Source organism: Mercenaria mercenaria, chromosome 5, assembly GCF_021730395.1.
Source record: "Mercenaria mercenaria strain notata chromosome 5, MADL_Memer_1, whole genome shotgun sequence".
Taxonomy (NCBI): Eukaryota; Metazoa; Mollusca; class Bivalvia; order Venerida; family Veneridae; genus Mercenaria; species Mercenaria mercenaria.
This window is the reverse complement of record NC_069365.1, coordinates 61,747,501-61,775,451: the sequence shown is the minus strand read 5'-3', so window position 1 is coordinate 61,775,451 and position 27,951 is coordinate 61,747,501. Positions and strand designations below refer to the sequence as shown.

The 27,951-nt window shown below is 36.2% G+C and overlaps 1 protein-coding gene across 4 annotated transcripts in view; it reads left to right on the top strand.

The window, feature by feature from the left end:
* The window catches only part of LOC123557395 (probable phosphoglycerate kinase), a 320,014-nt gene that overhangs the window by 225,793 nt on the left and 66,270 nt on the right, over positions 1-27,951 (top strand). For all 4 annotated transcript variants that reach the window (XR_008371027.1, XM_045348838.2, XM_045348839.2 and 1 more), the window contains exon 9: positions 15,461-15,537. Coding sequence is in view for 3 of the 4 variants with exons in the window: in XM_045348838.2 (XP_045204773.1) it covers positions 15,461-15,537 (77 nt within the window). In the remaining variant the exon portion in view is untranslated. The remainder of the gene's footprint in view (positions 1-15,460; positions 15,538-27,951) is intronic.

The window sequence follows — 27,951 nt, the reverse complement described above, 5'->3', positions numbered from 1 at the left end:
TGGCTTTTTCTTTAAATATTTCCTTTTTCGTGAAAGCTATCACACTTACAACAATTAAAGCATAATTTTAAATTATATGCATATATCTATATTCTACATATTTTTCAAATTCCATATAGAAGAAACTGAAAGGGATTTGCACCCCTTACCTCCTGAGCAAATCTGGTGATGGCTATATCTAATGATTCGATCCCCTTCTCTCCTGTATAGTGTCCAATACACATAGCCATTACTATATATACATACAAGGCTCCAATAACACAAACATATGTATTGTGCTGTTGTGCTGGATATGGGGCTGATCAGCTTGCTTGTATATAATAGTATGCAATACTGTCACTTAATTATGCAGGGCTTATTTTATGTGCGATATATAAAATTGAACATAATATTAACTACAATACCTTAAAGACATGCTTTTGCTACCAAGGTGTTTTGCATGGTATATATCCTATAGATGTTACTCTTTTTAATTGGTAATCAGAATGACAATTCCATTTTAATGTAATTTAGAAAAGCTATGTTCAGAAAAACAGTTTGATTTGGCTAATATGTTCAGGTTTCCAAAAGTAATTGCTTTATTGTCTATTGGTCATAACATAAAAACATTTGTTTGTTTGAAACAATGTATTTGATTACTTTTTAATGCATGATAATTCATGTCATTTTGCTTGCCAATGTGTTTTGTATAATCACCAGCTCCATATCCAGTTGATTTGGAATAAACAAACAAAATATTAAACAATGTAAATGTTTGTCACAAAAGGAGGTAAGGGTTGGCTGTAGGAGTGGTGGAGGCCAACATTCTATTTTTCATTTAAAATTGAACCACTAAATGTGCACATTTTAAGATAACAAAAGTCATACTAGGTGACTTGGTTTGTATCGTACAGAACCAAAAAGTCAGGGGAAAATGCTTTCATGTCAGGGAAATGTCAGGGAATTTTGTCTGAAAGAATGTGTATGAACCATGATAATGTGACCTTGCACACTTGGCATTCTTCTTGAGAGTTTTAACGTTTATTACAGAGTTATGGCCCTTGAAATAGCCAAAAATAGTGGATTGTTTGTTTGTGATGCTCATAGCTCAAAAGTATATGGTATAGAAAAATGAATCCATTTCATAATTTTTAGCTCACCTGTCACAAAGTGACAAGGTGAGCTTTTGTGATCGCGCAGCGTCCGTCGTGCGTCCGTGCATCCGTAAACTTTTGCTTGTGACCACTCTAGAGGTCACATTTTTCATGGGGTCTTTATGAAAATTGATCAGAATGTTCACCTTGATGATATCTAGGTCAAGTTCGAAACTGGGTCACGTGCGGTCAAAAACTAGGTCAGTAGGTCTAAAAATAGTAAAACCTTGTGACCTCTCTAGAGGCCATATATTTCACAAGATCTTCATGAAAATTGGTCAGAATGTTCACTTTGATGATATCTAGATCAGGTTCAAAACTGGGTCACATGCCATCAAAAACTAGGTCAGTAGGTCAAATAATAGAAAAACCTTGTGACCTATCTAAAGAATATATTTTTCATGGGATCTGTATGAAAGTTGGTCTGAATGTTCATCTTGATGATATCTAGGTCAAGTTCGAAACTGGGTCACGTGCGATCAAAAACTAGGTCAGTAGGTCTAAAAATAGAAAAACCTTGTGACCTCTCTAGAGGCCATACTTATGAATGGATCTTCATAAAAATTTGTCAGAATGTTCATCTTGATGATATCTAGGTCAAGTTCGAAACTGGGTCATGTGCCGTCAAAAACTAGGTCAGTAGGTCTAAAAATAGAAAAACCTTGTGACCTCTCTAGAGGCCATATATTTCACAAGATCTTCATGAAAATTGGTCAGAATGTTCACCTTGATGATATCTAGGTCAAGTTTGAAACTGGGTCACGTGCCTTCAAAAACTAGGTCAGTAGGTCTAAAAATAGAAAAACCTTGTGACCTCTCTAGAGGCCATATATTTCATAAGATCTTCATGAAAACTGGTCAGAACGTTCACCTTGATGATATCTAAGTCAAGTTTGAAACTGGGTCACGTGCCTTTAAAAACTAGGTCAGTAGGTCAAGTAATAGAAAAACCTTGTGACCTCTCTAAAGGCCATATTTTTCATGGGAACTGTATGAAAGTTGGTCTGAATGTTCATCTTGATGATATCTAGGTCAAGTTCGAAACTGGGTTACGTGCGGTCAAAAACTAGGTCAGTAGGTCTAAAAATAGAAGAACCTTGTGACCTCTCTAGAGGCCATACTTGTGAATGGATCTCCATAAAAATTGGTGAGAATGTTCATCTTGATGATATCTAGGTCAAGTTCGAAAGTGGGTCATGTGCCTTCAAAAAGTAGGTCAGTAGGTCAAATAATGAAAAAACGTTGTGACCTCTCTAGAGGCCATATTTTTCATGGGATCTGTGTGCGATGAAAAACTAGGTCAGTAGGTCTTGAAATAGAAAAACCTTGTGACCTCTCTAGAGGCCATACCCTTGAATGGATCTTCATGAAAATTGGTCAGAATGTTCACCTTGATGATATCTAGGTCAAGTTTGAAACTGGGTTACGTGCCATACAAAATCTAGGTCAGTAGGTCAAATAATAAAAAAAAACCTTGAGACCTCTCTAAAGACCATATTTTTCATGAGATCTTCATGAAAATTAGTGAGAATGTTCACCTTGATGATATCTAGGTATAGTTCAAAACAGGGTCACGTACCTTCGAAAACTAGGTCAATAGGTCAAATAATAGAAAAACCTTGTGACCTCTCTAGAGACCATATTTTTCAATGGATCTTCATGAAAATTGGTCAGAATTTTTATCTTGATAATATCTAGGTCAAGTTCAAAACTGGGTCACATGAGCTCAAAAACTAGTAGGGGTGTAACGATACATCGAACTATCGATGCATTGCGATACTGAGTGTCCCGATAGCATGCATTGATAGAAAAGTCACGATCCAATAACAATCGCCGATAGTTCCTTCAGCAATCGATAGTTTCGATAGTTTTGAAATTTTAGTAAATAGAGAAATAATTAATAATTTATAAACCAAGAAACAAAGCCAGCTTTCATTTGCGCCGCGGAAAATGTCTCCATTACAATAATTACAGTACCCTCACGGAATTAAACTACCATAAAGGACTGAGAAGTCTGGGAGATAATCAATAAATTTAGTTTCTTAGAAACTTTGATTAAATATATTTAAATAACTTGTTAATCTTAAATGAGAAAAAGTACTATGGACATGGAGAAAGTAGGCTACTTTTATTATATAGCAAACTTTTTAGTCCAACCCATCAATTTTCGTCTTTTTCGATGCTTTGGGTTATTAAAAACGTTGACATTCGCAACAAAATGGCCGATTCGTTTGAGTTTACCTTGCATAGGTTTATTGTTTTACTTTTTGTTTCAAAGCCAAGGAAGATGAGAAATAGAAAAAATGTTAATGAAAAAATATTGAATGTTAGATGTATTTCTGTCTATTTCAGTTATAGAAACATCTCAATGTGTATTAACAGCAATTATAAACAGTGCCGTGTCTTACACTGTGTAATAATGCCAGTTGGTAGTTTTACTGTATAAAACATGGTGGCCAATAACAATTGCAATAGTATCGCAATAGTAACCTGCAATAGAATAGTATCGCAATAGTTTTTCAGCAATATCAATAGTATTGCAATAGTCAAAATTGGCCTCAATAGTCACCCCTAAAAACTAGGTCACTATGTCAAATAATAGAAAAAACGACGTCATACTCAAAACTGGGTCATGTGGGAAGAGGTGAGCGATTCAGGACCATCATGGTCCTCTTGTTTTTTTTTTGAGGCTATACCCCATTAAGACTGCAAACATTTGAATGATTTCCCGTTATTTGTGACAAATGTACCAGTGGGGGGCACACCCTGTGTCCTACAGCCACATTCTAGTTTATCTAAATGGATACACCTTAGCAGCTTCTAATGAGATTGGTTTGAAACGATCATATCATTTTGGGCAGTGGTACTCAGGTGAGCGATAGAGGGCCATCGTGGCCTTCTTGTTTTCAGTGAAGTTATGTGAAGATACTTATGGCAGTTGGATTTCTTGTAGCACAGTAAAAATACCTCTAGATACAGATGATATTTGGGGGCTATATTGGAGCCTTTTGCGTCTGTAGGTGGTTCTATCCATTTATTTCTAGAGTCATTTCTTTGAAAGCGGTAAATGTATGATCAGGTTACATGAATGTTAACCATTATTATACAACGAGATACATTACACAGATCAGTAGGTGCAAGGTAAAATTTAAACAGCTTTATTGGTTGCTCACTCGTATCCTCTAAACTACTGAAGGATTTTCACACTCTGGTACCGGCGCTCCCAAGTACAGGTGGCACTGCTCGATAAGCGATTTTGGAGGAGTGGTGGTGTAAGTATTTCTTATTGTATCTCCGGTAATTCAAAACTTTTTGTAAAATAAAAGATATCTGCGCCCTGATGAATAATTGATGACTATGTTCTGTTAGTGTCACAACATTTCATCTTGAAATAAACAAAATACGGCGGGTTAAACGTGAATGTTTGACTCAAAAATGTCAAATGTCAAAAAAAAATGAATAATATTCAGTAAATGCTCCAAATGTATTCATTTTTGATTCATTATGTATAGTCATGTCTTCCTACAATAACCAGTTCAAATTCCAAGCCTTAATTTGTTATATTTAAAGAATGACTTGTTTTTAAATATGGTAAGGGGTTTCAAAACGGCACTCACATGGCACAGGTGTGTATTTTTTTGATGCTCAACAAGTACAGCTAGAGAAAAGTCTTCAGAAATGTGGAGAAATCGTCAGTACTTTGGTTTTAGTATATTTAGGAGGCCGAAATACTCAAAGAAAATCTAAACAATTTTCTGCCAAAATTGGAATGATACAAAGAAGATTAGCATGTACAATTGCAACATAACAAGACTTGATATATGCCAGTCTGAGTCATTGCCCTTTGGTGTATCTGACTATAGGATATTTTTGTTGAAAGAATATTTTTGTTGTTAAATGTAGCAGGATGTGATTAAAACTATTATATTTTTTTTTATAAAAATGAACACTACCGGTAACAGAAATGCGTAACCCTGAGTATGTTTGTACATGTAGAATGTATTAAAGAGATTTTTGTTTTATTCCTATGTTTACAAGTGTTCCGATACAGTGATAATTTCTTTCCGCCAATTTTGGGCACCGATTTATAACGTAAATATTGACTTTTCGCTCAGCGCTCCCACTAACTATCATGTTTTCAATCTGCGCTCCCGCCCTTTCTTATTACTAGTATTTTCTCTATGGAGAATCGCAGACCAAAAGTTCAGATTTAATATGTAAATCGTCAGGGGAGCCGAGTGAAAACTGGCTGATCAGTGGTCGCCGAGCAAGAAGTTGAGGTTTGAAAGGCATAATGGTGGGGGTCGCCGAATGAAACAATGATAATTAGCCTTCTTAATTATCGGCACAGCCCCCTGGCAGTGACCCAGCCGCTTTACATCTTGAATCTCGCTCAACGCCAGCCCCACCACCCCCTTCATACTCTCTAATAATCGTGTTTTCGCTCCACGTCACCACATGTTATTGCTCCGCGTTTAACTTTTTTAATTCTCGTGTTTTCGCTCCACGGGGTCGCGGGGCGAATTGACGAAATGGTATAAATCAGCCACCGTAAAAATCTTCTATTTCTCTGTTATGAGTGTTTACTGAATCTTATAACTAATAAAACAAGTAAAATATTATTCGTAAGAAGTTCAACATTTATTATACATTCAATGTAGATGTATGGTAAGTTGTTAAAATAAAAATAAAAAAAGAATAGAAAACTTGTCAGTCCATTATGAATGAGTTAAAATCAAACACTTATTCCACACACCCACAAAAAAAAAAAATAAATAAATGTATGATTATAAATATTAATTGTTAAAATTAAAATAAAAAAAGAATAGAAAACTTGTCAGTCCATTATGAATGAGTTAAAATCAAACACTTATTCCACACCCCCACAAAAAAAAAGAAATAAATAAATAAATAGATAGCGCATGCAAAAACTTGCTAAAGTGAAAACATTATTGCTTAATCAAGGACTTTAACTGCTTATACTGTTCAGGTATTTATCAGATATTTAAATCCAGCTACAGAAAGTTAGATGTTGCTTAACTTAATGATTGGCATTTATGCAGTGTGGTGAACTTTAATCTGTTTCTTGCAGTAGTCTTGTTGTTAATTCAGTATCGACCTGACTCTATATATATATTTCGTACGGATGCTCATAGCATTATAATGGTACTCAAAAACGTTGAGATCGACCTGAAATATTGTTTAATAACAGCGTTTAAACAAACGCATAACCACACACAAATGCACGCAAGCACACACATGTATATCTTCTTGCAAACCTTACCGTCAACTGATCCTTCTGAGTCCTATGAATGTTTTGAAGCAACGAAATCCAGGACATATTAAATTTTAGCATTGATCTGTTTTCAAGAACATTTTTAATAAAAAATAATGTTAAAATATTGTCGCCGTAAGTTTTAACATAAAAAGATCACTCTAGTAGGGCAAGTCAATTTTTTAACGGTATAAAGATTTATAATCATACAGGCACCACACTGAGAGTAAACAACAACAAAGTCTACATTTCTGAAGACTTTCCTCAAGCTGTCCTTGTTGAGTGTCAAAAAAATACACACCTTTGCCATGTGAGTGCCGTTTTGAAACCCCTTACCATCTTTAAAAACGAGTCATTCCTTAATATAACAAATTAAGGCTTGGATTTGAGGTCAATAGGTCAAAGGTCAATGTCACATTGAGCCAGAACAGTAGAACTTTTGTTTACAGTGAGCAAATAATTTCTGTTCCTTGTGCAATTACTGAACGCATCAAGGGGGGCATTTCATGTTCGACGAGCTCTTGTTTGACATTTGACATTTTTGAGTCAAACGTTCACGTTTAACTCGCCGTATTTTGTTTATTTCAAGATGAAGTGTTGTCACACTCACAGAACATAGACATCAATTATTCATCAGGGCGCAGATGTCTTTCACCTTACAAAAGGTTTTGAATTACCGGAGATACAATAAGAAATACTTACACTACCTCTCCTACAAAATCGCTTATTGAGCGCTGTATGTGCCAGTGCCACCTGTACTTGGGAGCACCGGTACCAGGGTGCGATTTTCATAAAACTGATTTACCGCGCTGGAAGAATGTGTACTTATGACCTAGATACAATGTCAGTTTCACAGTTGGTGGGCAAAGGTAAAATTTTAACTTTATGTTCACTCAGTATCTTTATAACTGCTGGAAGAATGTTTAGGATTGTTGTTTGTCTGTCATCCTACTGCTGTCCCTCTGGCATCCACAGTTTCATAAGAGAATATCTTCTACTAAACCAGTGTCTGTTTCAACCAAATTTGTGACTGCAAGAGAACGTAGTCATTTTTCCCAGTATATAGATAGTAGAAACTTTTAAGAATTTTCTTTTCAGAAATGATAATGCAGAAATGTTGCTTGGTGATCGTCTTCTAAGTCCTCGTGATTTGTCAAAAACATGGTTGCCAGAGAGCCAGGTTACTTTTCCCTGTATAGCAGTATGGTACCTTTGACAAAGCCATCTTGCTTTGTCATTAAAATTGCTAGAAATGGCTTGTCTTAGTTTTCTCTTGACACTTTGACAAAAATATGAAAAAATAGCCATTGGGTCTGCTGAACAAGTATTCCTTTCTTTACAAAATCATGTTCTTTTGATTTCTCTGAGCATGTTTCAAATAGATATATTGTTTTCCATTATAAAAATGCTTAGATAATCAAATTTATGCAGATTATTTTACTTTACTGAAATATATTGTAGGATTACAGAAATTTTGAAAAATGTTTAAAATAGCACCATATCTAGGGGCAAATTAAATTGAAACAAAGCTGGTGACCTAGTATTTTTATTTCATTTTTCAATACATCATAACATGATCTTTTCATACAAAACATTTCATCAAAATCTATTATTGAGAAAAAAATTACGAAACTGTAGCGAGCGTCCTTAATTATATGTTCTAATCTCCATTTCTCATTATTTTACTAGGATACACTGTATTTGTAACATCTATCAAGCAGTCATTATGATACAAATTAATACTACATTGTAGCTACATTCAAAATTCTTTGAATGAAAATTGAGAGTAACATGTTTAGTTTTATCTAGATATAATTATTTCTAGATAAGTAATAAACTGTAGAAAGGTAAGGGCATTCTGATAAAATAATGACTTAATGTTATTTTAATGATTTTCATAATAAAAATATATCTAAAACATAGAACTGGTCACATTTTCTCCCTCTCTCACTGAATTTGCTCCTGCAAATATGTAATATTAAATAACATTTGAATAATAGCCTTCTACATTATGAAACAACAAATTTTATCATATTAAAATTTAACATATACATGTATATACAAAAGAAAACATAATTTACCACACACAAATGTTATAGATCAAATATCATAATCACAGTTCAATAATATGTGGCAATTAGATTGTGCTAAAAGAAAATGTTCAACTTGAAATCATATCTTTCCTTATTTTACGTATCTTACGCAATTAAAAGTAGTTTTAGACAATAAAATTCGATCAGCTGAAGATACGTTTTCACTGTTATACGCAATTAAATATCTGTGCCACATTTCTTGGTCATTTTTCCAGTTCTGCACTGTCCTTGTACTTGTCACTGCTCACTGTTCATGAATAGACAAGTATGTACAATATCACACATTTTTATTTAAATACACTTTTTGTAGGTTGTGATCAGTGTTTCAAAGTCTAGACTCAAAAATGCCATTTTAAAAACATCGGTTAATAAAGAATTCTCTTTATCAGAACATATTTACAGTTTACAATCTGCATATGCTGACATTTTGAGTCAATGTACTGTGACTAACATTACAATTAAAACATTTGACTATTTACAAGAAGAATAAGTACTAAAAGTTTGAATCTTCAAACTCATATGAATTAATAAATAGAGTGATCCCCAAATTAGTGTTCCCTTCGTAAAATGAAACAAAGAGGTAACTATACTGGAAAATCACTAGATTTACAATAATCTGGATAATGTAGAATCATGATTCAGTGTACTGCTGAAATCACTCCTTGTAACCTGGTTCTTATACTCGAAACAACTTCTACTCACTGTCTGTTTACCCATTTTCCTATTCCCAAACATAACTCTACAAATCTCTCCCTTTTAGATAGAATGTTTAAGATAGCACATACAAAATTTTGCTTTGAACATCTATCCCCTCTTATTTCTCAGTATGTATATAGGTACCTATTTCTCATATTTTCTTAAAGATCAAAAAGCTTGGGTTGATTTTGGTGAAGATATTTTGAAAATACAAGAAGGTCTCATAGTAGTCAAGATGTTTTCCTCTAAACATAAGTCAAGTCTGGCCCGTCTTGTAAACAGAATCAGTGTTCCACCGCAGTCAGTGAGCATTACTAAGGTGAAGGTCAAAGGTCATAGTCAAAATGGTTTATCTGTCATTCAGCCAATAGGAAGCTTGCCAAGTAAGAATCAAGTTATCGGGGCAAGATCAGTGTGAAACGTGCAAAATAACATAACTTTCATACAAGTTATGAACCCAACTAATGAATAGGTACACTTGAGGCAAAATGAACCAGTAGCTAGGGTAGAGAAACTCAGTAATTGTGACATCATGAACGCTGATGATAGTTTAGAACATAAACATGAGAACGAAATGAATGTTCAGTGCGACAAATCTGATGCCGAGTATATTGAAATAGCTAGGTCCATAGGCATAGATCTGACAAATTCTGATTTGACTGAGGAACAAAAGCACAAATTGCTAGTTTTTCTAGGTAAAAACAGAGATGTTTTTGCAACATGCACTGCTGAACTAGGTCATACTAAGTTATTTCCTCATACAATTGATACTGGGGATGCCCCTCCTGTTAGGAAGCGTCCGTATAGAATGACGCCTGAGCAGAAAAAGGAAATTGAGCATCAGACTGAAGACATGGAAAAGCATGGCATTATAAGTCCTTCATGTACTCCATGGCAAAGTCCCATTGTGTTGGTCAAGAAAAGTTCTGGGGAATACAGATTTGCGGTCGATTACAGGGCCATCAACAAGGTCACGAAACCATTACACTTTCCTATTACTCATTTTCAAGATGTAATAGATGCTTTAGGTGAATCTAAGTCTTCCTTATATACGGTATTAGATATGGCCCAAGGATTCTTTCAAATTTCCTTAGATCCAGCCACAAAAGACCGCACAGGTTTTGTTTCTCATCAAGGAGTCTGGGAATTCAACAGATTAACTTTTGGGTTAATTAACAGTAGTTCGGCCTTTAGCACAGTTATGCACGAGGTACTTAGAGGTATAAATTACAAATACGCTCTTGTGTACATTGATGACTGCTTAATTTTCAGTCAAAACTTTGATGAACATCTTGAGCATTTGTCAGAAGTATTCAATAGATTCAGACAAGCCAATTTACGTCTGAAACCAAGTAAATGTACCTTTGCGGCAAAAGAGGTCAAATTTCTGGGTCATTGTTTCACCAGACAAGGTATTGGGGTTGATAAAGATAAGGTGACTGCATTCACAAATTTCCCTGTCCCCACAGATCAGACCACTGTACGCTCCTTCTGCGGATTGATTAATTACTACAGAAGGTTCATAAAAGATTTTGCAAAAATTGCTAGACCTTTAAATGATTTGCTTAAGAAAGATGCAAAATTTGTTTGGTCAACTGAATGCCAGGATGCTTTCGATACACTGAAATGAAGGTTAACCAGTGCTCCTATACTAGTCTTTCCAGATTTTAGTAATGATTTTATCCTGTACACAGATGCTAGCAGGATTGCAATTTCCTTTGTCTTAGGTCAGAAGGATGAAAAGGGACGCGAGCATGTAGTTTCTTATGGGGGTAGATCTTTACGCCCAGCAGAGAAAAACTGAGGTATATCTGATTTAGAAGGGTTAGCTGTAGTCGAAGGTATCAGGCACTATCATACTTATCTAGCAGACCACAAGTTCACAGTTGTTACAGATCATATTGCACTAAAATCTTTAAGGGACAATAAAGCCAGTGGTAGGTTAGGCAGGTGGGCAGTATACTTGCAGGGTCATCAATATGAGGTTGTTTATAAGGCAGGTAATATAATAAGCCACTGGAGTAGACAAGTACTGGTCAAGTTTTAATGTATGCATGTGTGATATGATTGGTTGAAATATGATGTATGTGTGATGTGATTGGTTGAAGTATGAAGTGGGCGTGAATGAAAATGTTGCAGAGTTTGGAGGAAAAGTGGAAAGAAGTCAGTTTTGAGTTTGAGTTAGAATTTGAGTTTTGTTTTAGGCACCAGACATTCAAAATTAGTCAAAAATTGATATTTTAGTACTTTAGGCAAATAATACTTTGGAAACTTTGAGAATAATAATCATTATGTACTATGAATTGGAATTATTGAAAAGTGATATATTATTTACAATGGAATAAAAGAATATTAGAACTCTACCACTTGTTCAATAATAGCTAATTTCCCCAAGAAAAATGGACCCCGGTTATAAAAGTACTGAATATTTGAACATTAGTAGCTCATAAATGTTTGTACGTGTAACCGATTTCAGGTGGTAATTTTCTGAGCGGTAAAATCATCTGTAACTTGTTTTAATCAATATCAGGTGATTCCTGTTACAGCTTTGACTTTTGTTGAGCTACATCTTTCATATGTACATGTTTGATTGAATCTAAAGCAGTTATTTGGAAATTTGGAATATGGTGGCCATCTTAAGTTGAATATTCTGTGTAACTCGTTGGTAGTTTAACAAACTTAAATTTTAGGTGATTTGATTACTACATACATAATGACTACTAAAAACACCCAAGCTATCATAGAAGAGAATTAAAGTCATCAAAATATGAAAACTTTGGTGGCACTAACCCATATGTATAATAATTTCGGATTAATTTGAAATAGCTGTCATCTTGAATAAAGGCTTATATATTGCTGGGTCTGCTTCCCTTTTGATGTTCCCCAAAGGGAACTTCCTTAAGAATTTTGCAGCTTTTGCAATACTTTCATCATTCCTACTGCACTTGCAAAGAATAGGTCTGTCAGTATGCAAAATTGCCTAGAATTAAAACACGAACCATAGGTTAGCCAACCAACTGGTACTAATGTGGTGGGTGGGGTACATCAACTTTTTACATTTTATTCAGTATATAATACATAGCGTAGCATTATTTGACAACCAAAGTAAATTATTGATTATTTCAGGTATTAAAAGGAAAGATTTATCATAGAAATGTCAAATAAATTTCTTTTTCAACATCAAAATCAGTGTTATCCCTATGCAATGCTAAATTGTATTCATTAAAGTCGTTATTAAATTTTACTGACATGTTGCTCAGACCGACATCCACCCTTAAAAGTTTCTTGAATGATAGTATGACAAAATGGTGTAGCTTAACCTTTGCCTAATTTCTGGGTTATGACTTTAAAATTTTTTGGCCTTAGCCCACGGACCATATGCACTGGGGGACATAGCACTTTTTAGCTCACCTGTCATGTAGTGACAGGGTGAGCTTTTGTGATCGTCCGTCGTCCGTCCACAATTTTTTGTCTGCACAATATTGGTTTCATTTATGATTTTATTTTTACCAAACTTGCATACAACTTGTATCACCATAAGATCTTGGTTCCTTTCTTGAACTGACCAGATCCCATTATGGGTTCCAGAGTTATGGCCCCTGAAAGGACCAGAATTAGCAATTATGACCTTGTCTGCATAATAGAAGCTTTATTTATGATTTTATTTTTACCAAACTTGCACACAACTTGTATCACCATAATTGTGATCTTGGTTCCTTTCTTGAACTGGCCTGATCCCTTTATGGGTTCCAGAGTTATGGCCCCTGAAAGGGCCAGAATTAGCTATTTTGACCTTGTCTGTGCAATAGCAGCTTCATTTATGATTTGATTTTAACCAAACTTGCACACAACTTGTATCACCACAAGATCTTGCTTCTTTTCTTCAGCTTGCCAGGTTCCTTCATGGGTTCCAGAGTTATGGCCCCTTAAAGGTCCAAAATTGGCTATTTTGGCTTTTGCAGCCATATAGAGACTCACATCAAGGTCAAGGTCACAGTTAGGGGTCAAAGGTCATATGACTCTGTTTTGTGTGTATATTGCTCTACATTTGGGTTGCATTGCAGTGCTATTGTTTTTATTTGGCAGATCCTTCTTTTGTTCACTTACAATATTTTTTTTTTAATTGCTTCCGTTTTATGTTATTATAAATAGCTTATTTAGTAACTTTTTTATTATTGGCCGTTGGGAAAAACCGAGACCACTTTCCTGTGGTACAACATGTATGGTACCTCCAATTTATAGGTGTATTTTGACATATCTGTACCTTTAAGAAAACTATATTTTCTCATGATTCTTTTGATTGATCTCGATTATGATTTTTTGTCCTTAAGTGCAATGATGACAGGTGAGTGATATAGGGCCATTATGGCCCTCTTGTTTACAAAAGCATCTTCTAGTTTAACTGTTATGCTTCTGGAGAATATGAAAAAAAGATTATAACGCTGTGTCAGCTTCCCATTTGGGTTGCATTGCAGTGCTATTGTTTTTATTTGGCAGATCCTTCTTTTGTTCACTTACAATAATTTTTTTTTAATTGCTTCCCTTTTATGTTATTATAAATAGCTTATTTAGTAACTTTTTTATAATTGGCCGTTGGGAAAAACTGAGACCACTTTCCTGTGGTACAACATGTATGGTACCTCCAATTTATAGGTGTATTTTGACATATCTGTACCTTTAAGAAAACTATATTTTCTCATGATTCTTTTGATTGATCTTGATTATGATTTTTTGTCCTTAAGTGCAATGATGACAGGTGAGTGATATAGGGCCATTATGGCCCTCTTGTTTACAAAAGCATCTTCTAGTTTACCTGTTATGCTTCTGGAGAATATGAAAAAAAGATTATAACGCTGTGTCAGCTTCCCATTTCATCGTGTTGAAATGGTGTATCCCGGAAATAAAGCTGTAAACTGTATGAAAAGTGCATGGTCGTGAATGATTACAAAAATGGCTGCATTTTATTACAAAAATGGGCATGCTTTTTATGCCCCCACTTTGGGGGGGGGGGTGCATATAGATTTGCCCTTGTCCGTCCGTCCTTCCGAGAATGTTGTGTCGCGCCTAGCTCCAAAAGTATTTGACCTAGAGTCACCAAAGTTTACAGGAATGTTGGTCAGCATGTGCAGTTGTGCACCTGGGGTTTCACGTCCGGATTTATTCAGTATTGTAGGAGTTGTGGCCCCTGACCTAGGGAAAAAAAAGCATATATGTTTATATGTACATTATATATGGTTATTTTTGGCATTTTTTTATGCCCCGGCATCTACTGATGCAGGAGGCATGTAGTGATTGTCCTGTCTGTTTGTCCGTCCGTACGTACGGGGTTAACCAAATGGAACCGTTTCGTCTAGCATCAATACCCCTAACTAGAATGACTTGCTACTAATGCAGATGTAACCTGTGACCATTCCTCATCTTCAGACATCACCTGACCTCAGTTTGACCTCGTTTTGGACTTAGGTTGCTTTGTTTCACAAGGATGCCACTGGGGGCATCAAGCGTTTATTGAACGCAGCTCCTTGTTTTAAATAGCAACATATTGTTTTCCCAAAGTTGATCTGTGTCCCTTGTCATGTAGTGGGGGCATCTGTGTCCCATGGACACATTTTTAGTTTATTTTTTATTCACTCAAATTTTCATGTCGCCTACATCATTGGTGCAAACTTGAATGGTTTGATAATTCGTAATACGAAAAGGCAGAAAACAAATTCCTTTTTGAACTATGCTAAAATCCAAGCTAATATAATGTTGTAGTATGTAGAAATCATATCTAATATCAGGGATTTGTCAAGGCTTCTTTCAGAAAATTCTCCATCACCATCCTTCTGACATTAAAATTGCAATCTGCTGATAATGACATTACTTTCTCATTCATTTGAAAAATGTTGTTATGCTTTTTAAGCAATAAATATTATATGTAAATGAAGTGTGGGGATCCAGCATGCATAATAAGAATGACTTCATGATGTTTCAAAGGCATAGTAAATGGAAGTCTTCCAATTAGAATATTAACTTGCATGTTATGGTGGGATTTATTTTCTGTAAAGTACTTTTTAGTACACAAAGGTATATAATAAAAGGGTCATTACAACAGTAGCATGATCTGGGATGCAGTATTCATCTTGTAGATTTAACCAGACTTGATCACCCTCTATGCTTGCATGCCTCAGCTCATCCAGAACTGGCAGAATCAAGTTGAGTCGATTACAACATCCCAGATGAAGATACAGTTATGATAAACTCTATTATATTTACTGCAGGGTCTTGATGTTGGACCAGAATCTGTCAAGTCATTTACAGAAGTTGTATCTAGAGCAAAAACAATTGTCTGGAATGGGTAAGTATTGTTTTAAAGCGACTAACTCACACATCCTGGTGTTAGATTTTTAAAAAATCCAAGCGGTTGCTATATTCACTTATATGCTGCATATTTGATGTTCTTACAATGTATTTTTCATCAAATTCTGTTGAAAATTGTTGTTTTCCTTATAAATTTAAGATAAAAACATTCGTCTACAATTTCTGGTAAGGGTTTCCCGGTTTATAAAAAAAACAGAATTACCTTCAGCAAACATCACATGATTATCAATAGAGCACACATGCATAGGTATCGTACACTATTATGACGTTTGAAATAAAAGCAAACAAAACAATAACATAAAATGAAGTCAGTACACTTAGTACGTTTACGATACAGTCCGTGATTTCTCTTTGGCCTAGTGTGGTTAAGGTATACGTATTATACTTTTTCGTTGTGAGTTCGATTCCCAGACCCAATAAATTTTGTCTAACTTTTTCTTCACTACTATTCAATGAAGACAAAACGAGTTATTAAATCTAGTTCTAATATGTTCACTAAAATTATATGTCACAGTTGACAGGTAATTATGTCTAAATACATTCCACATTTAATATGATCTAATGTGTTTTTAGTTCAACTATTCAAAGAATAGGGGAGTATCCTACTCGCCCCGGCGTCGGCATGAGCGTGAGCCTTAGCATGAGCGTCACACAAATGTTAAAGTTTGCGTACCACCCCAAATATTTTCAAAGTCCATTGAGATATTGCTTTCATATTTTGCATACTTGTTTACCATCATGACCCCAGTCTGTAAAAAGAAGGAGGCAACTTTATCAAGCATTTTGACTGAATTATGGCCCCTTTTCAACTTAGAATATGCTTATTGTAATGTTAATCTTTTACTCATAGCTTATATTATACTATCAAGCACTGAGAATAGTCGAGCGCGCTGTCAGCTGACAGCTCTTGTTAGCTCACCTGTCACATAGTGACAAGGTGAGCTTTTGTGATCACCCTTCGTCCGTCGTCAGTCCGTGCGTCCGTCAACAATTTCTTGTCTGCATGATAGTGGTTTCATTTATGATTTTATTTTAACCAAACTTGCACACAACTTGTATCACCGTAAGATCACGGTTCCTTTCTTGAACTGGCCAGATCCCATTATGGGTTCCAGAGTTATGCCCCTGAAAGGGTCAAAATTAGCTATTTTGACTTTGTCTGCACAATAGCAGCTTTATTTATGATTTGATTTTTACCAAACTGGCACACAACTTGTATCACCATAAGATCTTAATTCCTTTCATGAACTGGCCAGATTCCATTATGGGTTCCAGAGTTATGGCCCCCTGAAAGGGCCAGAATTAGCTATTTTGACCTTGTCTGCACAATAGCAGCTTCATTTATAATTTTATTTTAGCCAAACTTGCACACAACTTGTATCACCATAAGACCTCGGTTCCTTTCTTGAACTGGTGAGATTCCATTATGGGTTTCAGAGTGATGGCCCCTGAAAGGGCCAGAATTAGCTATTTTGACCTTGTCTGCACAATAGCAGCTTCATTTATGATTTGAATTTAATCAAACTTGCACAAAACTTGTGTCACCATAAGATCTTGGTTCCTTTCCTGAACCGGCCAGATCCCTTAATGGGTTCCAGAGTTATGGCCCCTGAAAGGGCCAGAATTAGCTATTTTGACCTTGTCTGCACAATAGCAGCTTCATTTATGATTTGATTTTAACCAAACTTGCACACAACTTGTATCACCACAAGATCTTGCTTCTTTTCTTCAGCTTGCCAGATTCCTTCATGGGTTCCAGAGTTATGGCCCCTTAAAGGTCAAAAATTGGCTATTTTGGCTTTTGCAGCCATATAGAGACTTCATTTATGGTTTTATTTGATACAAACTTCCAAAATATCTTCAACAACAATAAATCTTGGATTCCATGACAAATCAGATCCAATCATAGGTTCCAGAGTTATTTTACATCTGATTGCCTCCCCTGATTGGAATCAAAATGGATTTGTATCAGTAAGTACTTACAGGACTTATTTGAAATTTCATTATTGTTATTAGTTGGACTGAGACAATCAGGGTAGATAACTATGGACTGATTTTATGTCAAATTACCTCCCTTTATTTCAGATTAAAATTGTTATATCTCCATAACTGCTGAAGATACTGATCTGAAATTTCATTTATGTCAACAGATTTATTTGGCCTGTTCAGAAGTAATTGGGTATTTGCTAAAACCAGTTGGGTATTTAACCAATCTTGCACAAAGAATTGAGTATTTTTTGTCTAGTTGTTTAAATTAAATTGTGCACGCTTACAGTATACATGGTATATATCATTAACCAGGTTTGATTACATAAAAGTACTTTAATGACACCCTTTAATGTTTAATACAAAAATGTATTTAAAATTGTAATGAAATGCGATTAGTTATATGTAAGACAGTACGCTCTTTTTAGCTCACCTGTCACGTAGTGACAAGGTGAGCTTTTGTGATCGTCCGTCTGTCGTCCATCCGTCGTCCATTCACGATTTCTTGTGAACACAATAGAGACCACAGTTTGCAATCAATTTTAATCAAACCTGCACACAACTTCTATTGGCATAATATCTCAGTTCCTTTTGAAAACTGGCCAGATCCCATCATGGGTTCCAGAGTTATGGCCCCTTAAAGGGCCAAAATTTACTATTTTTGGCTTGTGAACACGATAGAGACCACATTTTGCAATCAACTTTGATCAAACTTGCATACTAGTTGTTCTGGCATAATATCTTGGTTGCTTTTGAAAACTGGCCAGTTCCCATCATGGGTTCCAGAGTTATGGCCCCTTAAAGGGCCGAAATTTACTATTTTTGGCTTGTGAACACAAAAGAGACCACATTTTGCAATCAACTTTGATCAAATTTGCATGCAAGTTGTACTGGCATAATATCTGGGTTCCTTTCGAAAACTGGCCAGATCCCATCATGGGTTCCAGAGTTATGTCCCCTTAAAGGTCCAACATTTGCTATTTTGGCTTTTAGAGACTTCATTTATGGTTTGATTTGATACAATCTTGCAAAATATCTTCAGCAACAAAAAATCTTGAATTCCATGATGAATCTGTCTGATCCAGAATTATTTTATATCTGATTACCTCCCCTGATTTTAATAAAAATGGATTTATATCAGTAAGTACTTATACAACTCATTTGAAATTTCATTATTGTCAGTAGTTGGACTGAGACAATCAGGGTAGATAACTATGGACTGATGTCAAATTACCTTCCTTTATTTCAGATTAAGTATATCTCTGTAACTAATGAAGATACTGATCTGAAATTTCATTTATGACATCAGATGGACTTAGACAATCAGTGAAGATACATATTGACTGAATTTATGACAAATTACCTCCCTTTGTTTTTTTGTAAATGAATATATGTTAGCAGCTTCTAATGAGATTGGTTTGAAACGTTATTTATGTCTTCCGTGGTAATAGTCATGTTAGATAACTCTTAATTGAACGTTTATCGAAATGAATACTTTCCTAATATATTGTTGTAAAGGTTTGTACTCTTCTACATGCATATACCAATGCATGATTACCTGCCCTGATTTTAATAAAAATGGATTTATCTCAGTAAGTGTTTATAGGACTCATTTGAAATTTCATTATTGTCATTAATTGGACTGAGACAGTCAAGGTAGTTAACCATGGACTGATTTTATATCAAATTACCTCCCTTTGTTTCAAATTAAAATGGGTGTATCACAGTAACGAATAAAGATACTGATTTGAAATGTCATTTATGCTATCAGATGGACTTTGACAATCAGGGTATATAACTTTTGACTGAATTTATGACAAATTACCTCCCTTTATTTTATGAATATACCTCAGCAGCATCTAATGATTATAAGATTGTTATTCAAGTCTTCAAGGGTATGGAACAGTCATGCTAGTACAAAAATGCAGCATTTGACCCTAGGACCCTCAAACTTGGTATGGAAATTGGCCCTGACTAGGTCAAAAGGGACTGTTACAAAAAAAAAATATTTATCCTGATGATTTTTAGCTCACCAGAGCACAAGGTGCTCAAGGTGAGCTATTGCGACCGGTCATTGTCTGGCGGCATCAGGCGTCCGTCAACATTTGCCTTGTGAACACACTAGAGGCCACATTTTTGACCCAGTCTTTATGAAACTTGGTCAGAATGTTAGTCTTGATGATCTCTCGGTCAAGATTGAAACTGGGTCATGTGGGATCAAAAACTAGGTCAGTATGTCAGATCAAAGGAAAAGCTTGTGAACACTCTAGAGACCACATTTTTGACCCAATCTTTATGAAACTTGGTCAGAATGTTAGACTTGATGACCTCTAGGTCAAGTTCAAAGTTGGGTCATGTGAGGTCAGAAACTAGGTCAGTAGGTCAGATCAAAGGAAAAGCTTATGAACACACTGGAGACCACATTTTTGACCGCATCTTTATGAAAATTAGTCAAAAAGTTAGTCTTGATGATCTCTAGGTCAAATTTGAAACTGGGTCATGTGGACTCAAAAACTTGGTCAGTAGGTCAGATCAAAGTAAAAGCTTGTGAACACTCTAGATACCACACTTTTGACCCAATCTTTATGAAACTTGGTCAGACTGTTAGTCTTGATGATCTCTAGGTCAAGTTTGAAACTGGGTCATGTGGGGTCAAACCTAGGTCAGTAGGTCAGATCAAAGGAAAAGCTTGTGAACACTCTAGAGACCACACTTTTGAACCAATCTTTATGAATCTTGGTCAGAATGTTAGTCTTGATGATCTCTCGGTCAGAATCGAAACTGGGTCATGTGGGTTCAAAAACTAGGTCAGTAGGTCAGATCAAAGGATAAGCTTGTGAACACTCTAGAGACCACATTTTTGACCGAATCTTTATGAAACTTGGTCAGAATGTTAGCTGTGATGATCTCTAGGTCAAGTTTGAAACTTGATCATGTGGGGTCAAAAACTAGGTCGGTAGGTAAGATCAAATGAAAAGCTTGTTAACACTCTAGAGACCACATTTTTGACCCAATCTTCTGGTCAGAATGTTAGTCTTGATGATCTCTAGGTCAAGTTTGAATTTGGGTCATGTGGGGTCAAAAACTAGGTCACCTTGTCAAATCAAAAGAAAAGCTTGTGGACACTTTAGAGGCCACAGTTGTAACTCAATCTTTATGAAACTGGTTCAGAATGTTTGTCTTAATCATTTCTAGGTCAAGTTTTAATCTGGGTCATGTGGGTTCAAAAACTAGGTCAGTAGGCCAGATCAAAGGAAAATGTTTTCAGCACTCTGGAGACAACAACTTAAGTTTGAAACTCATGAGAATTAGTGAGAATGTTTGTGTTGATAATCTGTAGGTGAAGTTCGAGTCTTGGTCATGTGGGGTCAAAAACTAGGTCACCCGGTCAGATCAAGGGAAATCTTGTGAACACTCTAGAGGCAAGATTTGTAACCAGATCTTTATGAAATTTAATCAGAATGTTGGTCTTGATGATCTTTAGGTCAAGTTCAACTCTTGGTCATGTGGGGTCAAAAACTAGGTCAGTAGGCCTGATCAACTCTGGTGAGCGATATATAGGGCCATCATGGCCCTCTTGTTAATGTGTATGCCTATGTGATCTATGTCAAAACTTGATCTTATCATTAAGAGCAATGGTACTCAGGTGAGCGATATAGGGCCGTCATGGCCCTCTTGTTAAAATTGTTTTTACATGCCTGTAAGCAATGTAAACATGTTTATTAGCTCACCTGTCACATAGTGACAAGGTGAGCTTTTGTGATCACCCTTCGTCCGTCGTCAGTCCGTGCGTGCGTCAACAATTTCTTGTCTGCACGATAGTGGTTTCATTTATGATTTTATTTTAACGAAACTTGCACACAACTTGTATCACCATAAGATCTCGGTTCCTTTCTTGAACTGGCCAGATTCCTTTATGGGTTTAGAGTTATGGCCCCTGAAAGGCCCAAAATTAGCTATTTTGACCTTGTCTGCACAATAGCAGCTTCATTTATAATTTTATTTTAGCCAAACTTGCACACAACTTGTATCACCATAAGATCATGGTTCCTTTCTGGAACTGGCAAGATTCCGTTATGGGTTCCAGAGTTATGGCCCCTGAAGGGGTCAAAATTAGCTATTAGCAGCTTCATTCATGATTTGATTTTAACCAAACTTGCACAAAACTTGTGTCACCATAAGATCTTCGTTCCTTTCTTGAACTGGCCAGATCCCATAATGGGTTCCAGAGTTATGGCCCCTGATAGGGCAGGAATTAGCTATTTCAACCTTGTCTGCACAATAGCAGCTTCATTTAGGATTTGAATTTAATCAAACTTGCACAAAACTTGTGTCACCAAAAGATCTTGGTTCCATTCTTGAACCGGCCGGATCCCTTAATGGGTTCCATAGTTATGGCCCCTGAAAGGGCCAAAATTGGCTATTTTGACCTTGTCTGCACAATAGCAGTTTCATAAATTTATGATTTGATTTTAACCAAACTTGAACACAACTTGTATCACCATAAGATCTCGATTCTTTTTTATCTTGTGTCCGTCTGTCTGTCTGTGTGTTGGTTAGCAATTTCCCTTCCGCTCTGTGCCCCTTGATGGATTTCAGAGAAACATGACACAGATGTTCACTCATTGAAAGGATGTGCAGAGCACATGTTTTGGATAGCTAAATTCAATGTCAAGGTCACACTTAGGGGTCAAAGGTCATATGACTTTGTTTTATGTGAATATTGCTCTGCATTTGCGTTTCATTGCAGTGCTGTTGTTTTTATTTGGCAGATCCTTCTTTTGTTCGCTTACAATATTTTTTTATTACTTCCCTTTTATGTTACTATAAATAGCTTATTTAGTAACTTTTTTATTATTGGCTGTAGGGAAATACTGAGACCACTTTTCTGTGGTACAACATGGATGGTACCTCCAATTTTTAGGAGTATTTTGACATATCTGTACTTTGTAAGAATTTTTTCTTTTTGTTTTTGGTTAAGGCAATGGTACTCAGGTGAGTGATATAGGGCCATCATGGCCCTCTTGTTTTAAATGTAGATAATCAGATTTTGGCCATGTAACGGATTTGTTCGAAACTTTAGCATCTGATCATTTACACTCATTCATGTTCACTTAACACTTAATACAAATTAGATTTTCACTGGAGGTATTTTTAAAATTTCATTTTCTTATCCTGGCTGCCCAACCAAGATAGAGTTATTTTATCATAAGTATAAATTTGATAAACATACTTTGCCTAAGGAAATGTATAAATATTAGACATATTGTAATATATTTGTAAAATATTTGCATTAGAAATTATGTATTTAGATGGAATTCATTAGAAACATAAGTTTGAAAAATTATTATTACCTCCCTTTGCCTATCTTGGTTGCACAACCAAGATAGATTGGAAATAAATGAATTCAGAAGCTACACACAGCTTTTAAACTTGCATTTTGGTTCAGATTGTTCAATAGTTGATATGTCTATCAAATGCAAATGTAAAACTAGACATTGTATCTAAATAAAAAGAAATACCCAGCTTTTTATATACTTTCATATTAAAGGGGAGTTATTACAAAATTTTATAAAAATAATAAAATATACATTTCAAATAGGAATCTAACTCTATGTAATCGGTCTTTTTGTTCCTTAAATAATTCTCTACCAGAATATACAAAAAGTAAAAAATGTCATTAAATGTTATTTAAATGTGATTGACCACCTTTAATTCATAGTACCAAAGATATTTTTTCTCCAGTCATTTAATGTTTTCTGTGTTACATCCTTTTTTGTTAGCTCACCTGTAACATAGTGACAGGGTGAGCTTTTGTGATCGCCCTTCATCCGTCGTCCGTCCCTCGTTCGTCCACTATTTCTTGTGAACAAGATTATATATATCTAAGAGACCACTTTTTGCAAGCAATTTTGATCAAACTTGTACAAAACTTGTATTGGCATGATATTTCAATTCCTTTCAAAAACTGGCCAGATCCCATCATGGGTTCTAGAGTTATTGCCCCTTAAAGGGCCAGAATTTGCTATTTTTGTGCGTCAACAATTTCTTGCCTGCACGATAGTAGTTTCATTTATGATTTTATTTTAACCAAACTTGCACACAACTTGTATCACCATAAGATCTTGGTTCCTTTCTTGAACTGGCCAGATCCCATTATGGGTTCCAGAGTTATGGCCCCTGAAGAGCCAAAATGGGCTATTTTGACCTTGTCTGCACAATAGCAGTTTTATTTATGATTTGATTTTTTCCAAACTTGCACACAACTTGTATCACCATAAGATCTTAGTTCCTTTCTTGAACTGGTGAGATTCCAGTATGGGTTCCAGAGTTATGGCCCCTGAAGGGGCCAGAATTAGCCATTTTGACCTTGTCTGCACAATAGCAGCTTCATTTATGATTTGAATTTAACCAAACTTGCACAAAACTTGTGTCACCATAAGATCTTGGTTCCTTTATTGAACCAACCAGATCCCATAATGGGTTCCAGAGTGATGGCCCCTGAAAGGGCCAAAATTAGCTTTTTTGACCTTGTCTGCACAATAGCAGCTTCATTTATGATTTGATTTTAACCAAACTTGCACACAACTTGTATCACCATAAGATCTCGATTCCTTTTTATTCGCCTGAAGGGACATATTATGTTACCGCCTCGGTGTCCGTCTGTCTGTATGTCTGTTGGTTAGCAATTTCCCATCCGCTCTGTAACTCTTGAACCCCTTGAAGGATTTCAAAGAAGCCTGACACAAATGTTCACCTCATCGAAACAATGCTTAGAGCGCATGTTTCGGATGGCTCACTTCAAGGTCAAGGTCACACTTAGGGGTCAAAGGTCATATGACTTTGTTTTGTGTGTATATTGCTCTGCATTTGTGTCGATTGCAGTGCTCTTGTTTCTGTTTGGCAGATCCTTCTTTTGTTCACTTGCAATAAGTTTTTTTAATTACTTCCCTTTTATGTTACTATAAATAGCTCATTTAAGAAACTTTTTTATTAATGGCCGTAGGGAAAAACCGGACCACTTTTCTGTGGTACAACATGAATGGTACCTCCAATTTTTAGGTGTATTTTGACATATCTGTACCTTGTAAGATTTTTTTTTAATTTTGGTTAAATTCTTCCCTTTGTTGTTCCTGTCCTTTGGACTTAGCTATTTTGACCTTGTCTGCACAATAGCAGCTTCATTTATGATTTGATTTTAACCAAACTTGCACACAACTTGTATCACCATAAGATTTCGATTCCTTTTTATTCGCCCGAAGGGACATATTATGTTATCGCTTGGTGTCCGTCTGTCTGTATGTCTGTTGGTTAGCAATTTCCCTTCCGCTCTGTAACCCTTGAACCCCTTGAAGGATTTCAAAGAAGCCTGACACACATGTTCACCTCATCGAAACAATACTTAGAGCGTATGTTTCGGATGGCTCACTTCAAGGTCAAGGTCAACTTAGGGGTCAAAGGTCGTATGACTTTGTTTTGTGTGTATATTGTTCTGCATTTGCGTCAATTGCAGTGCTCTTGTTTTTATTACCCCGCCATCATCAGATGGTGGGCTATTCAAATCACTCTGCGTCCTAGGTCCGTCCGTCAGTCCGTCCGTTAACAATTTCTCGTTATTGCATCTCCTCAGAAACTACTGGGGGGATTTTGACCAAACTTTATCAGAATGATGTATTGGTACCCTAGTTGTGTCCCCCTGAAAATCAGACTGGTTCAACAGTTTTTTAGTGAGTTATGGCCCTTTGTTTATTTCTATAATTATGCCCCCCTTTGAAAAAGGAGGGTTATATTGTTTTGCAGATGTCGGTCGGTCGGTTGGTCTGTCGGTCGGTCGGAATGTAGACCTATCCGTTTCCGGAAGATAACTTAAGAACACTTGGGCCTAGGATCATGAAAGTTGATAGGGAGGTTGGTCATCACCAGCAGATGACCCCTATTGATTTTGAGGTCAGTATGTCAAAGGTCAAGGTCACAGTGACCCTGAACAGTAAAACGGTTTCTGGATGATAACTCAAGAACACTTGGGCCTAGGATCATGAAAGTTGATAGGGAGGTTGATAATGACCAGCAGATGACTCCTATTGATTTTGAGGTCAGTATGTTAAAGGTCAAGGTCACAGTGACCCTGAAGAGTAAAACGGTTTCCGGATGATAACTCAAGAACACTTGGGCCTAGGATCATGAAAGTTGATAGGGAGGTTGGTAATGACCAGCAGATGACACCTATTGATTTTGAGGTCAGTATGTTAAAGGTCAAGGTCACTGTGACCCTGAAGAGTAAAACAGTTTCCGGATGATAACTCAAGAACACTTAGGCCTAGGGTCACGAAAGTTGATAGGGAGGTTGGTCATGACCAGCAGATGATCCCTATTGATTTTGAGGTCAGTATGTCAAAGGTCAAGGTCACAGTGACCAGGAACAGTAAAATGGTTTCCAGGCAATAACTCAAGAACACTTGGGCCTAGTGTCAGGAAAATTGATAGTTAGGTTGGCCATGACCAGCAGATGACCCCTATTGATTTTGAGGTCATTAGGTCAAAGGTCAAGGTCACATTGGCCAGGAACAGTTAAATGGTTTCTGATCTTCTTGTCCAAAACCATAGGGCCTAGGGCTTTGATATTTGGTATGTAGCAAAATTTAGTGGTCCTCTACCAAGATTGTTCAGATTATTTCCCTGGGGTCAAATATGGCCCCACCCCTAGGGTCACATGGTTTATATAGACTTATATAGGAAAAAAATTTGAAAAACCTCTTGTCCAAAACCACAGGTCCTAGGGCTTTGATATTTTGTATATGACATCATCTAGTGATCCTCTACTAAGATTATTCAGATTATTCCCCTAGGGTCAAATATGGCTCCGCCCTGGGGGTCACATGGTTTACATATACTTATATAGGGAAAAACCTTGAAAATCTTCTTGTCCAAACCACAAAGTCTATGGCTTTGGTATTTTGTAATGTAGCATCATTTAGTGGTTCTCTACCAATGTTGTTCAAGTTATCCGTCTCTGGTCAAATATGGCCCTGCCTCAGAGGTCAAATGGTTCATATAGACTTATATAGGGAAAAACTTAGAATCTTCATGTCCATAACTTACATCATTCAAATTTGGACCACATGTATAGTTTTAAGTGGCAAGATAAACCTTGACATGAGTTGACCTTGATCTTGACCTAGTGACCTACTTTCACATTTCTGTACCTACAGCCTTCAAATTTGGACCACATGCATAGGTTTGTGTACTGAAAAAAACTTTGACCTTGTTATTGACCTAGTAACCTACTTTCACATTTTTGAAGGTACAGGCTTCAGATTTGGACCACATGCATAGTTTTTTGTTCCAAAATAAGATTTGACCTTGATTTTGACCTAGTGACCTACTTACACATTTCTCAAGCTACAGCCTTCAAATTTGAACCACAAGCGTACTTTCGTATACTGAAATGAACTTTGATCTTGACATTGACCTAGTGACCTACTTTCATATTTCTGAAGATACAGGCTTCAAATTTGGACCACTTGCATAGTTTATTGTTCCGAAATAAAATTTGACCTTGATTTTGACCTAGTGACCTAATTTCACATTTCTCAAGCTACAGCCTTCAAATTTGAACCACATGCATAGTTTTGTGTACCGAAATGAACTTTGATCTTGAGATTGACCTTGTAACCTATTTTCACATTTTTGAAGGTACAGGCTTCAAATTTGGATTGCATGCATATTTTTGTGTTCTGAATTGAAATTTGACATTGATTTTTATCTATTACCTACTTTCACATTTCTCAAGCTACAGCCTCCAGATTCGAAGCACATGCATAGTTCTGTTTACCGAAATAAACTTTACCTTGAAATTGATCTAGTTACGTGCTTTCACATTTCTCAAGCCACCACTTTCAAATTTGAACCACATACACATTGTTTTGTACCTAAATGAAATTTGACACCAAGATCAATCTGTAATCTCTTGTTAGGTTAATAGGTTAAAGGTCAAGGTCAGATTAAACCAGAATGGTAGAACTTTTGTTTACAGCGAGCATATAATTATGTCTCCCCCAGGAGACATATTGTTTTTGCCCTGTCCGTCTGTCCGTACGTCACACTTCATTTCCGAGCAATAACTGGAGAACCATTTGACCTAGAACCTTCAAACTTCATAGGGTTGTAGGGCTGCTGGAGTAGACAACCCCTATTGTTTTTGGGGTCACTCCGTCAAAGGTCAAGGTCACAGGGACCTGAACATTGAAAACCATTTCCGATCAATAACTAGAGAACCACTTGACCCAGAATGTTGAAACTTCATAGGATGATTGGTCATAAAGAGTAAATGATCCCTATTGATTTTGGGGTCACTCCATCAAAGGTCAAGGACACAGGGGCCTGAACATGGAAAACCATTTCCGAT